Consider the following 14,035-nt stretch of genomic DNA (forward strand, 5'->3'; position numbering starts at 1 on the left):
TCACATGGATACTAACTGGATGGTATTGTTTTAAAGTGTTGAACCTAGATTATATTCCCATGTGGTTTATTTTTTCATGTCTGTAAATGCATAAAGGTTCGTGTAGCATGAATTTCATCCTGACCCCAAGTTGGATGTGTTTATCCAAAATTTGTTTCCACATGGTGACCATGCTACAAGTGCAATAGTACACAACAGGTCGTCAATGCGACCTACTGCACATGTATGCAACAGGGTCTTACAAGCAGACTCTTCTGGACTAGAAAAGTAACATAATAGCAACAATTATGCATCCATAGGTATCCACAGCTGTCTGTAAGCATGGTTGCACCAGATTATCATCAAGTATTTACACTACTTTTCTATCAACAGGAGTCTGCTTGGAAGACTTTAGTGCATACATGCACAATAGGTCATATCTATGTATTCCATGCGTACACATTGCTGCCAAATATGCAATTTTGCCCCTTGTAGAGTACAGTCAGTAATTACACAAACAAGTGATGATGCTGTTCTGAATTTTCCACCATTTTTCAAGCAGTTGTCATGAGAAAAGAAACTATAAAAGAAAAAACTGTTGTGGCTAAATGCCTTTTTTTTTTTTTACTGGGAGTTTAGTGGAAAAACTGACAGTGCAGCGCTGAAGTCAGGAAGCTATTAGCTTAGCTTAGCCCAAACACCGAAAACTGTTCAAAGTACAAAAGTACATTTACCAATCAACGTAAAGACCTCTCAAATTAACTTGTTTATCTTGTTTCTTAAATCTGTTCACAGAAATGTAGAAATGACAATTTCATTTTAGAGCTGTGGTATGTTTGAGGCCAGAGCCAGGCTAGCTGTTGCCCCCTTGTTCCAGCCCTTATGCTAACTTAAACTGGCTGTAGCTCCAAACTTAACATGCAAAGAGGAGTTGGCCATTATGATAACAAGAGTATTTTCCAAAATGCCAAACTGTTCTTTTTACAGCTGACCAAATGTGTTTTGATGTCTTTCAACAAACATGTTTTTAACCTGCGAAATCTTCTCAAACACATGACCAGAAGTATTAGCTTACTGTAACTGGTTAAAGAGCATTTGAGCATATTTTGATCCTAGACCACAGTGAAAATATAGTAGTCAAATTGTGATAAAGCACTTAGAAAGACACACTGATTATCTCATTATCAACACATAAGTCCATTAACTGACAATTAAATTAGCCTTGGTTGAGAAGGTACATTTTGATATCTATAATATATTGTAATTTCTGCTCACACTGCTTAAACACAGACACAATTTATATTCATTATATTTGCAATGCATCAATAAATGTTAGTGGTTTGGTTCTGGAAAAAAAATGTCCTCGAATTTCACAGTGATCAATGACTTCATAAGCCTTCGTTAACCATATCCAGTCTCTGTGAAGTCCCCGTAGAAAATGAGCCTGCAGCCAGCGATCAGCGTTTCTTTAACATATTGCTTCATGCAACTTGGTGAAAAAACTCTTCATATGTTTGGCACAGTTTAAATATAGATATTAATATACAAGCAGTGCATTATGAGACGTAGACATTCAACAACAGCCACCCAAAAAGGTTCATTAAGACATTTTTGAGTATTATTGTCTAATTAAGGATCAAAGTCATATTTCTAAACAGTATTTAATTGATACTTTATTTTTTGCAAAATACATACACACCCTTCAGATACATCCAAAAAGAAAATCCTCATGCACACACACACACACAGACAAACAGCTCTTCTTTCGAGTGTATCTTCGACACACTCTTATTCAAAAGAAAACTGACTTTTCTTAATCTTGGCACAATTTGAGTTTAAGAAGGAAGCACTTTAATCTAGTGGTGGTTGTAAATGTCCAACATGAAGGGCAATCTTCTTGGGTAAGCTTAATGGAGGCTGCTATTGCTGACGTCGGAGCTTGGATGGATCTAGTTGGATAGTTTAACTCTCTCGTCTTGGTGTTGATACATGATGGAAGGTTGCATTACATCCATAGCAGCGTGGCACTTTCTGCTCCTCTGAGCCAGCCAGAGGCTAAAACTGGGAGGTTTCCGTGAAGGAGATTGCATCTGTCTTGTCGACGGTGAAGCCTCCGTTGACGTAAGATTTCTTCTCGCACTCTTCATCGTCCAAAGTGGCTTCCAGAGCGAAAGGGTTGGCGACATCCACGTCTGATGTCAGATCCATCCTCTCCAGTTCCCTCTTGGAGAGTTTCTGAACGATACCGGCTCCGTAAGCATCGCCGAGGACGTTGATCATGGTGCGGAACCGATCCCTGAAACACACCAGTCACAATAAATCTGCAGCATTGTTCTTCCAGTATGTTCTAATTCAAATTTTTCAAAGATAGAAAAAACAGTCTCCAAACTTACAGCAGCCAGTCTACAGCAACTATCAGAGTGACATCATTTGCAGGTAATCCAACCGCTGTTAGGACGATGACCATAGTGACAAGACCTGCGTTAGGGACTCCTGCTGCTCCAATACTGGCAACTGTTGATGTTATACTGAAACAAAACGATACAATTTAAACTAGTTGTAGTTGCAATACAGAAACCAATAATTTGTGATTTACATATGAATATATCACTTAAAATATACAATGGGGTCCAAAAGTCTGACTTCATATTTTCATGTCACCCTGGGATTAACATAATTTCTAGGTCAACAATCAAACTGAAGCATGTTAATGGTGCTGATTGTGTTAACTCCTTTGTACAAAAGGTTGAGTTTCCTTGAGTTGTAGTCTTCCATTGAAGAAGCCTTCAGATGACCCTGGTGGATTTGATTGACTCATTGGTGGCTTGGTAAGAAGCGTGGTATCAGAACTAAATGAAAGCTAAAGAAAGCTGTCTAGTCATGGTCTCAGAGGACGATGAGCATGTCTAAACCACATCTCAGAAGAAAAAACAAGGTCAAAGTTCTTTGGGGGGGTCTAAGACAAGCCAACATTTTATAGTATATGTTGAAAAAAAAGTCCTATATACTGGTTATTGCCAGTTAAAGATTAAGGGCAGTGTTAGAAGGGCGTATTTAAGGAGACTAATAGGAAACAATGGAATTTGTCCTGCAGCAAGATACTGAGGCCAAACTCACTTCAAAGCTTTGACTTGAAAACCAAAAAAAAAATCAAGGAGTGCTGACCGTCATGGACTTTGCTCCACAACCACCTGACCTCAAAGCAACTGAACATTTATGGGGCACTTGAAGACCGAGAAACACAAACATTCCCGGACATGACAAGAAGTTCTTCGGAACATTGTTGCATCATGCTGGGAAACTTGACTCATCAGGTTTGGATTAGCTGATAAAGTCTATGCAATAAAGCAAAATGGGCACAAACAAATACTAAAACATTCTGGCAATCAACTTTTCACTCGAATTGTTAAGCTGATATCCTTTTTTTTAAAGGAACATATTGAATTAAATTGGGAACAAATGCAATGTGGAAGTGTGTTTACTTATAGTTTGGGCTCCACTGTATGAATATGTGAAGTTAGAACAGACAAATGTGCATAAGCCTGATTGAAACCCATTGGTTTCTGTTATTGGTAATAAGGCTGAGTATCAAAACCTGTTATTTTTAGTACAGTGTGAAATGTGTCCTTTTGCTCATTGGTAATTAAATCCTCTAAATCTAAGACAAATCATCTTACCATACTTATGTACTATGGCAGCACAGTCAAAACTGAATGTCTCGACTAAATCATGATCTTGTTTGAGAAATTTGGTTTGTTTATTTCCTTTCTAGCAAAAGATTTTTGAGAAATCTTCCAAATGCTATACTACAAGAAGGTACCTGCAGTCACTCATATCATACAATCTCCTCGCATTTGATATCGCAATATCCTCTAAGGCTGGATATGTTTGCATGTTTTAAACTGTCTACGTGCAGAACAGACAAACCTCTACCCTGGTAATAAATCTGAATTTTATAGTTTTATAATCTACAATTAGAAATTCACGTAACTTAAAATGATGTACCTGATAGTAACAATCTGGCCCACATCTAGGGCGTAGTCATTCAGCTGGGCGATGAAGATGGCGGCCACTGCCTCGTACAACGCTGTGCCATCCATATTAATGGTGGCACCCACTGGGAGGACGAAGCGGGTGATCCTCTTGTCAATACGATTGTTCTCCTCCGCACATCGGAAGGTGACAGGCAGGGTAGCAGAGCTGGAAGACATGAGGACAGCCAGTCATTAAAATCTGTAGCAGTATTGCTACTTTGGGAAAAATATTGTTCAAATATGATCTGACTTTACGGGCACAATAAGGATTCTGACCTAGAGGAGATCATCAGCGCTGTCACCAAAGCCTGAGCCATCCCCAGTGTGAATGTATAAGGGTTCTTCCTTACGATGATGAAGAAGATCAGTGGCAGACAAATGGTGGCGTGGATAGCTAGACTGAGGAACACAATGGGCATAGTTAGAGAACAAGTGGATACTGCATTACAAGCACAATGTTAAACGTTTAAAGAAGCAGATCCAATCCAATAGCACACAGATGAACATCGATACACAGGACTCTCCTGAATTCTTTAGGCTTCTGTTAACCACCAGTTTTAAGTATTTCAACCTTGCATCTGAAAAATCATCGTTTTGGCAATGCGGTTGGCTCTAAATAGTACAATACCCATGCACTTTGGCCACTTCTAAGCCAGTCATAGGCCAAAACCAGAGTGTAGCTTCCCGCAGCCTACTGGATCCTACTGAATGTCGTGCGCCGAAATGCATCTAAGAAGTCGTCATAAACTTTGATCCCGAAGTTTTAATGTACCATTGCTTAAACAACAGACTTTTCATCAAAGAAGCAGTCACTTTGAGATCAATTTGTTCCTCTTCTTTACTCAACCAGTTGTGTTTCACACAATCCAAACACTGGAGGTTCTCCAGCTATGAGCAGCGTAACACATGGGCAAAATAAAGGTGCTGAAGAGTACCCAAATGTAACTATGATGTCAAATTAGCCTTGCAGCCTCCATGTTTTTCTTTTCAAATCATCATATTTTTAATTTAAACTGTGTTTGCATCATAGAGTATTACAATTTCCTACACGTGAACAGTCTAGCTTCAGCCACTTGAGGACTGTATGAACCATTTTGAGGCCGTAAGGTGGTGCAGATAGTGAGACTGGATTGTACTCCCTTCTGACAATCCGGCCTGCAGCACTTGCACAGCACATATTCACTGGTGTGATCGCTGTCTGCAGCTTATCAGTGACTGTAACACCCTCCACTTCTCACAGCCCTAATGAAGTGTCTGATCAGAATTAATGACCATGGCATTCATACTGATAAAGGGCTTTGAATAAAGGATTAAAGATTCAAATGTCAGTTGAGTTCTCGATTCTCAATTTCAGCAACAGTGATTCTGAAAAAGGTTGTGAATGTTTGTCTTAACTTTGATATTTAAAAAAAAACATTTTACAGCCATTGTATGCTACTTCAAGAACATTAAATGAAAGTGTGAACATAGTATAAAAAACAAAAACATGATGGCATCACATGAAGCGCTCAGAACCTTGGACTCACCCTCTGACCTAACCAGAGGGGATTTACAGTACAGTCTTTAATGGTGTCACTTAGATTTAGAGGCAAGAGCAAAGCTTTCATTACTGCATCTGCAGGTTGAGCAGTTTTAAATGTCCTTGGCCCTTATCAGTGCCCACACAGAGCTCAGCTTTTACAGTATCATTGGAGGGAGAATCGGCCCAAATGTCAACAATAAATCCCAGTGTCTGGAACAGGCGGATACAGAATAATGGGACAGCTTACCCACTCAGCACCGTCACCATATAAAGACCCATCTTCTTGAAGATCTCCCAGTCTTCCACCTCAATGATCTTAGCAGCAATAAGGAACAGGATTCCTATGGGCATGTAGCTGAAAAAACGTAAAGGTTGAGTTGGCCTACAGCATTAACAATTAACCCATTTTATTGGTCAAAATGAATGAATGAATGAATTTGTTCATTTTTCTAGCCTTCGCCAACAACAAAGTGAATATTTGAATTGAATTTTGAAAAAATTGAATTTCCCTTCTGGGATGAATAAAGTATTTTTCATTTCATTTCATTTGAGTTTTTCCATTATACACTGTGTAAAAATATGTTTGAATATTATCAACACCAAATTCAAAGAGTTCTGCCACCCAACAAATCCCAACCCAAAACACCTGCTTCAATATATGTGGGGTTATGAGTAGATGTGAAAATGTCTTACAAGTAGAATGCATGCTGTGTTGTGTTGGTTTATTGGGGTAGCTATGGTAAGTAGCAACTGCAACCTGCTATCTGGTGAAAAAAAAAGTAGCTTGTTGCTGTAAACATGCAAGCTTTTGATGGCATGATTGTGCTACTAAAATCTAAAAGGAAAGGAATTTTAAATAGCAGTGTTGCCACATGATTCTATAGTAAGTGTCACTGCTTCATTGCACCAGTAGTGGGCGTAATCGTGCAAAATTTGTGAGGAGTTTTCTTTAAATCCTTAATTATTTAGATGGTCTGTTTGCTACAAACCCCACTGCTAGTCTGATATAACAAGAAAACTGCCTCTACAAGTCACATAGTAACATTGTTCTGGATCAGAACAGTTTGAACTGTCATCTGAGACAGATGTTCTGGTTGTACCAGTCATATTCATTCGCCTAAAGTTGCCAAAAAGCAAGGGGGATCTAGGTATAAATGGATAAAGTATGAACTTCATTATGATGAGCTCCAATGGTGTTGGTTGTTGGTAGCAATTTGTTTAGTGTTGTGGCCACTACATGTAGCTTATTGGCTAATTAGCATAAGTCATTAGCATTTTTGTTGTTGGGCCAAGGTCCGTTTATACGCTTTTCGTAGCTGTTCCTAAGCAGATGGAGTTAGCATCCAGAAATCATTGGTGAAAAACCATTAATCATTACTCCGCCATGTAGAGTGTAACTTTCCTGGTCTTTTGGAAGCCTCTAGCTGTAAATCATTCCTTAATACATACCACATAATTATCTGGACCAGTTTCATGGTTGCTTCATTCAGGGCATCAAAAAATTCCAGGAGGATGCGACCCTTTTCTCCCATTTTCCCAATGACAAGGCCAAAAGCAACACAGAACACGATAAGCCCCAATACGTTGATTCCATCCGAATATGTGCCGACGATACTATATTCCTTGGTGATGTTCTGCCAAGACAGGACACAAAGAGGCGATTCATTCAGTCAACCAAGACTAGGCCAAGAGGCTGCTTTCACAACCGCATTAGCTGACTCTAAAGACCCATTGATGAGCTGTGCAAATGTTTCTACAGGATTACAGCCCGCTGACCCGTGACTACTTATGACTCATTAAGGGGTCTTCTATTGCATTTAGATCAGATGCTACTTGTCAGGTGCGGAAACATGAAGCTAAAGTGCGGCAGCTGGATCCACAAGGACACATTGTTGTCATGTAAAGATCAAAAGCCTTCCTGGAGGTTTGTAATACAAGACACTGGTGACTCTTTGCTGCAAGGGCAACTTTGCATGACAAACACGGCCACCTATCATTAGCATTAAGGTACTGATTATCTGTAGGTAAAGCGAATAATGTGCACACCTACCTCCACTGCTGCCATGATAGTAGTTGCAAGAGGTGGAATTGTGGTGGTGTTGACTGAAACCTTCGGAGGCTCCAGCTCTTTGCGCTTCGTTTTGTACTAGAATGAGATTGGACACGTTTGATAGCCTCAGAGTCACATTCATATAACTTCATGCTGCTTACTCATGGATGTACATTTAAAAGTCACTTCAATAAAGGTAGACAGTGGGATTGATGATAGATGTTTAAGTTTCTTACCTGCTGAAAACAAGCCTGCACCAGATTTTCTGGAAACATGTTTCTGTTGATGGGGAAAGACAAGATTGGAGGTGAATGGGAGCTAATTTTGTGTATCACAATCATTCCTTGATAGAAGGGAGTGATTTTCATATTCATAAGGAGACTAAATGCTGTGGGCTTTAGAGGAAATGGAGCTAAAACCCTAAAATCAGCTTTATGCAGATGCCATCTAATGAGATGCAAAGAATTTATCAATAGAAAGTCGTGTGGTAATGAGATTTTCAGTGCTTCCGCTGCATCGTTTTCAACTAAAGTCACCTCCTTTCATTTAAGAAATTATTCAGAGGTTAGCTCAGAGATAAATTAAATGCCTCAGTTTGCTAAAAAGTATCTTATTTCAAATAAAAATGCTCATAAAACTCCTGTCTGACAACCCAAATAACTTGAAACATTTAACGTTTTAAGTTCTTGTAACGGTTTGAGAGTCATTGCTTTCATAAGGTGACTTAACCCTTTGAGTTGATTTAACTTTAAGAAACAGACAATCTCTAAATTACTTTTAGGAAGGTTTAAACTTCCCCCTCAACTTTTTTTTTTTTTTTTTTGTCCTTATACAACCAGAAGATACTCTGGTCAATATTTAACGTCAGTATAGTTTTTCCATTGTAAAATATCCTCATTAACTGGGTGACACTGAGGATCATGAGACTGTGTTGACCTTTAGTTTTCCACTTAATTTCCTTTTATTTTGGAACTCAAGTTTTACTTTCACCTGTTGATGGGTTAGAGTTCACCACCAAAACTACTTGGTCGGAAAGGTGCTTTGACTGTCACAGCATTAACCACATGTTAGAAGGTAAAGATCTCATCTGGAACAACACTTTTGTCTTTCGATGCAGTGGAATGACAGAATGTATGTTGCAATATTCATGAAACGTTTGCAGCTCCACGTTGTGAGAGGTCACCTGACGAGGTCCAGTAGTGTGTCCACTGTAGTGACATTAGGCGTGGTCCCAGTTCTGTCAATGTGGTCAGCTGTCTGAGAGACTCCAGGTTTGATAGTCATTACCAAAATAATTCCTGCAAACAATGACACAACTTACTGCACTGCTACAACGACACACAAAGTAGGTTTTATTTAAATGGAAAGACCACAACCGCAGCAGTAAATGATCAACTCCGACATGTTAAAGTAACTAAACAGGAGAATTTGAAGAAAGTCTAGAGTCAAGGAGAATATTAACTCACCAAGAATAACTGCAATGATTGTTGTTGAGAAGTAATAAATAACAGCTCGCAGACCTATCTTTCCTGACACTTCAGAGTCCAGGGCTGCAACACCTGTCCACAAAAAGCACAATTAGAACCAAAGGGTCGTCCTACAAAGTATCATGAGACACAACTAGATCTTTGTATACCACAATTTACCTAGTCAAAGATTTTACACTCTCGGTGCATCAGTGAGAACATCAAAACAATACCAGAAGTTTGTAATTACACATCAGCGTGCAAATGACAAAACTTGCTACTCTGGTATTTTATTTGGTAATTTGTAAAATGTATATGACACATCCAGGAGAAAGCCATGTGTTCCTATGTGAAAAATGGAAGTAGTTGTGATATATATATATAGCCTTCACAGATAAATGTATAAATGGGAGTTGAATCTACAAGTTGATGGCAATTTCTAAGCACAAATAGACAAATGGTTGCTAAGTTGATAGCATACCTTGAAGTGTCACAGACCGCCTGTTGTGCAATTTAAAGTTAGATGTCCATAAACATTAACTAGACTTGGAGTCATTTTTTAAAAGGACATCCTTCCCTGGAAATAATGTAGACCCCATGCACAGCAGAGTATAGAAGTTAAACAAAAATCTTTAAAGCAGAGTCTCCTACAATAAAATAAGTCCTTGAAAATCTTTCAGGTTCTAAAGTTGCCAAAAACGTTTCAACTGAAAACCAAGCACTAAATGAGGGGTTCAGTGGCAACGTGGGCCAAGCCACAAAACATCCAAAGTTGACTTTTTTTTGATAAGTGTTTGTCGTCTACTCGTTTGTAGTCCAACCAACAGCCCACTAGTAATGTCACAATGCAACTTTGAAGTTTTGTCCATAATGGTTTTGGCATGAAAATTTAGTGGCAAACTGGGAAAAGCCACAGGAATTGCTGACCATTATATCGCAGGCGCAGGTAGTTGCACTGTTTGTGATTCAAGATGGCGGACAGTGCAACCTCAAGCCCTGTAAAAACTCAACTCGTAGATACAGTAAGGTAAAAATAAAAACTTAATTAACCACCACCAAGCATCTATTTCTACCCCATGGTCCTCAAAAGAATCTCTAGTTTCCTATGATGACCCATGTAAACTCATCAATGCTGTTTAGCAAGACAAACCTTGAGTCTGTTTTCTTCTCAAACTGAAGGAAATGTGGTATGGTCTGCTTTGGCACTCAGCAAAAAGGAAAGTCAAAATTCAAGCTTAAAGAAGTCATCACAAAGTCGTTGCTTCTATCTCTGGACAGTGTTGAAACATCTTTGGATGCAGATAATGACTCCTCCAACAGCCATGATTGTTTTTTAGCAACACAATATTTGGACCCCAGTAAATGTGGTTTGGCCCACTTTGGCACTAACCCCTCCAAATAAGTTTAGACATATCATCTGTTAATCCGTTGACAACTGTGAAATAAAAAAAAAACCTCCTGAAAACTAATATTTCACAATAGTATTTTAAGTGGGAAATTACTGTATTCTTACTATGTTTGATGCTAAGTGTAAAGATGTTGGTAGTTTTCTTCGGAATGACATACCACAACAAGTTCTCAGAAATAAACATAAGAATTCAATGCTGGTTCATGCACAAGTGTTTTGGGATCTGTTGGCACTGTTGGCTATTCTTACACCATTGGTTATGGCCTTATGTGAAAAATTGACATGGTTAGGGAAGCGAAAGATTTGGGGTAAAACAACTCCTTTGCTCAGGTTAAGGGACCTTCCCAGAACAGCCAATAGCTATTTGTGTGTGGCCAGTTGGTGTCAAGTCTCGTAGGGGTGCTCAGAAGTATCTATCCCAATGTATGGATTTGGGTTTGGTTTTTTTATCTCCATAGACTTTGCACAGGGGCAGTTCTTGTGGTCAGAACAAAGGTTCAGGCTTCCCTAAAATGGCTTACAAGTTCCTGCAGTGGAAAACAGTCTGCTTGTAGTGATGTCCAACTTGAATAAAGTGAATTCAGGTTGATTTTCCATTGATTCTCTAAACTTGTTTGATGGGAAAAATGAGAAATCCAAGTGTGATACTTAAAATTCTGGTAATTATAGTTACAGTAGAGCTGAAGTAGTGACACACAGGTGGAGAAAACTCAAGGGAAATCAAGTGGGAACAACAAATCCCAGCAGTCAACAACCGCCACCTCAGGAGCTGGTATTAAAGACAAACAATGGAACACAGTGCCAAGATGGAAAAGTTTTCTCCCTAGCAACACATGACAGTCATCATAATTTATAAGGTTTTTATGAATTCTGCTCAGTTGGTACGATACGCTTAAGTGACAAAATCAGTCAGAAGCTGCTGGCAACGCTTCACAGTGACGCTTCCTCATTTTGTAGCCATGAGTCGTAAGAAGGAGCTGCTTTTTTCATCTAATTCCATTCTAGCAGGGAGCAGTGATACGCTGCTGTGGGTGAGATGAAGGGATTAGTCGGGGAAGATGTGATGCAGCTGCTACACGGCATTCTTCAGCAGTCACCTGGAGTGTCAGTTATCTCACTGGAGTGACTGCTGTGTGTTACTCCTCACTGGTTTCCTCTCAGCAGAAAGTAGATGTGTGAGTGTAACCAGATAGGTGTTCACTGCAAGAAGCTGAGATGTGCACAGTCTGGCACACTGACTGCATCTCATTAGGGGATGCTTATCTCTAGACATCGTTAAAGTCTTTATTTCATTTTGACATAGCACGCTGGCTCAATACATCTGCCACATACTTTATCTATTAATTGATTAACTTGTTTTCCTTTAAAATGTCAGAAAGTGCCCAGATTTTTGAACTGATTAATCAGATCTGCTTGAGCTGTGCCTACACTAGTACACTTTCAGTATATTGAAACAGAACATGATGCATAAGCATGGATTCAGTGACAATGTCATAGAGCCAAAACATTATGACCACCACTTGCTAACATACTCAGATATGCCCAAACAGCCTCCACCAACCAAGGCTGGTCCATTCAATCCTGTCGTTTGTTAATTAGGGCCATTTTAGTCTTGTTCCAACACATTTTTCAATACCTTGTGGACCTTTTCATGGTCCGTCCCTCCCTTGACCACTGTCAGCAGGTACCACTGTTCACCCTAAGCCTAAAACTACAAAACAAGTTTAACATATCCGGGATATGTTTTCACTATCTGGCTTCACTAAGCCTAACAACCGCTAAGTGGTCACACAGAATTGGTTATTGCCTCATTACATCACCAGGTGGTGTTGGCACAAGATCAGTCTCTTCTCACGAGAAGAACAAATTAAAGTCCAACGTCAGTATGAGGATTATCAAAATATTATACAGTCTGAAAGAAACAGCTGGTGCAAGCAAACCTAGGAGGAAACAAAAAAGCGTTTAGTGATTTACCGGTCTCTGGTTCAGGGTTATATCGCTATTAAAAGATCACCAGAGCAACTAAATGGCTTCGAAATTTCTTGAGGTCAACATCCCTCCACTGAGAATCTGTATCTCCCATATCTATGCTCGTCTTGCCCAATTCATGCACCAACTTCCACATTATTTTCTAGCAAAGGTAATACCATTTTCCAAGACGAGCCATTGGTCAGTAGATGGTGCTTTTACATGCACTGATATTTTCTCTGAAACCACTGGATGCAACATAAGTTACGCTGTCAAAGCCAAAAGTTAAACCTGAAGTTACCTCGCTAACTCCAAATCCTACTTGGTTGTGCCTCAGGAGCACAGATATCTTGTTGATTTTGTTGTCTTGGTTCATACCAAGTATCAACCTATTTACGAATCTAAAACAGACTTACTGATCTTTATGTTTTGTAATGCAGTAATCAAGTCAAGTTACCTGTTATCATGCTCGAAATGATGAGTGGAAGGATGACCAGCTTCAGCATTCGCATTAGGATCTCTCCTGGGAAGCCGAAATACTGCTTGTGGAGATGGGAGAGGGATGCATACTCTCTGACCACGACGCCCAAACTGATCCCTGCAACGACAGGAGAAAGACAGTCAAATCAAAGAAAAAGATACTTCTCAGGATTTAAAAAAAAACAAACTGCATTGCGATTTCATGTGCAACTCTCATTGTCACATTATTTCACAAGTCAGTGCCGTTTTGCTATGTCATGAGGCACAATTCATATTGCCATGCGTTACACATGCTGTGTTCTTCAGCTGTAAATGCCACACGTGTCCACTTCAGCGATTTTCGTGATGCACTTAAAACTGTCTTATCGCACATGACAGACCACCATTAAAGATGATTGTAAAAAAAAAAAAAACACCAGATTGCACCTGGATGACACAACCACACATATACCTACTGAACATACACAACATAACCTGCTTCTTGAGCGCTAACTTACTCATTTATTCATTTTTATCAGACTGCAGATTCTCCACGAGGTATAGCTGTTCAGTCCAGTTGTGGATACCAACCTGAACCATTGCATCAACAGTGGCAGCACTTAAGATCTGCAGTGTACGCAACAATTTGCCATTATTTTATGACTGATTACATCTCTTTATAGACTTTTTTGTGCATCTTTTTGTATGTGTTTTGTATTTCTTGGGTGATTTTCCATTCATTTGTGGTTGTGTTTCCTCTTTTTGTGGTTGTGTATCATCTTATCCAGTCATTTTGCCTCTCTTTGTGACTGTTTGGTCATACTTTCAGCATCAGTGACAGCACATACTCATCCTACGTTGCTAGTTTGCTGGCGTTGATTTCATATTTGACAGCTTCTGTTATGGAGGTTGTAAAGATTTACTGTGAAGACGTCATGCAAATTTATCCCAGCCTAATTGCGATGTTTTTTAGAGTCAGCCATGGGCGGAGTTGGGTTCGGAACTGCGAGCTTCCGCGAACTCAAGGGAATTGATTTCCAAAGTAATAAAAAAAACACCTTTTATAGATTTAAAGTGACCATATCATCTGGGAGAGGCAATCAAGGTAAGAGAATGAATGACTTTACTGCTGTAGGACATTGCCTCTTC

At 39.4% G+C, this 14,035-nt stretch overlaps 2 protein-coding genes across 3 annotated transcripts in view; one reads left to right on the forward strand and one right to left on the reverse strand.

Moving 5' to 3' along the window:
- Positions 1 to 2,034: 2,034 nt before the first annotated feature.
- slc1a1 (solute carrier family 1 member 1) overlaps positions 2,035 to 14,035 on the reverse strand; it is a 19,066-nt gene continuing 7,065 nt past the window's right edge. Inside the window, exons 2-12 of one of the 2 annotated variants that reach the window (XM_008287835.1) lie at positions 12,885 to 13,025; positions 9,052 to 9,144; positions 8,769 to 8,883; positions 7,822 to 7,864; positions 7,586 to 7,681; positions 6,985 to 7,169; positions 5,783 to 5,890; positions 4,290 to 4,412; positions 3,985 to 4,179; positions 2,373 to 2,507; positions 2,035 to 2,275 (exon numbers count right to left, since the gene is read on the reverse strand). In XM_008287835.1, coding sequence (XP_008286057.1) covers positions 2,035 to 2,275; positions 2,373 to 2,507; positions 3,985 to 4,179; positions 4,290 to 4,412; positions 5,783 to 5,890; positions 6,985 to 7,169; positions 7,586 to 7,681; positions 7,822 to 7,864; positions 8,769 to 8,883; positions 9,052 to 9,144; positions 12,885 to 13,025 — 1,475 coding nt within the window. The remainder of the gene's footprint in view (positions 2,276 to 2,372; positions 2,508 to 3,984; positions 4,180 to 4,289; positions 4,413 to 5,782; positions 5,891 to 6,984; positions 7,170 to 7,585; positions 7,682 to 7,821; positions 7,865 to 8,768; positions 8,884 to 9,051; positions 9,145 to 12,884; positions 13,026 to 14,035) is intronic. The other variant, XM_008287836.1, reaches the window with a different exon arrangement.
- LOC103361694 (zinc-binding protein A33-like) overlaps positions 14,000 to 14,035 on the forward strand; it is a 3,194-nt gene continuing 3,158 nt past the window's right edge. The window contains exon 1 of the mRNA XM_008287846.1: positions 14,000 to 14,017. Coding sequence (XP_008286068.1) covers positions 14,000 to 14,017 — 18 coding nt within the window. The remainder of the gene's footprint in view (positions 14,018 to 14,035) is intronic.

The sequence above is a fragment of the Stegastes partitus genome, unplaced genomic scaffold, assembly GCF_000690725.1.
Source record: "Stegastes partitus isolate 25-593 unplaced genomic scaffold, Stegastes_partitus-1.0.2 Scaffold524, whole genome shotgun sequence".
NCBI classification, from domain to species: Eukaryota; Metazoa; Chordata; class Actinopteri; family Pomacentridae; genus Stegastes; species Stegastes partitus.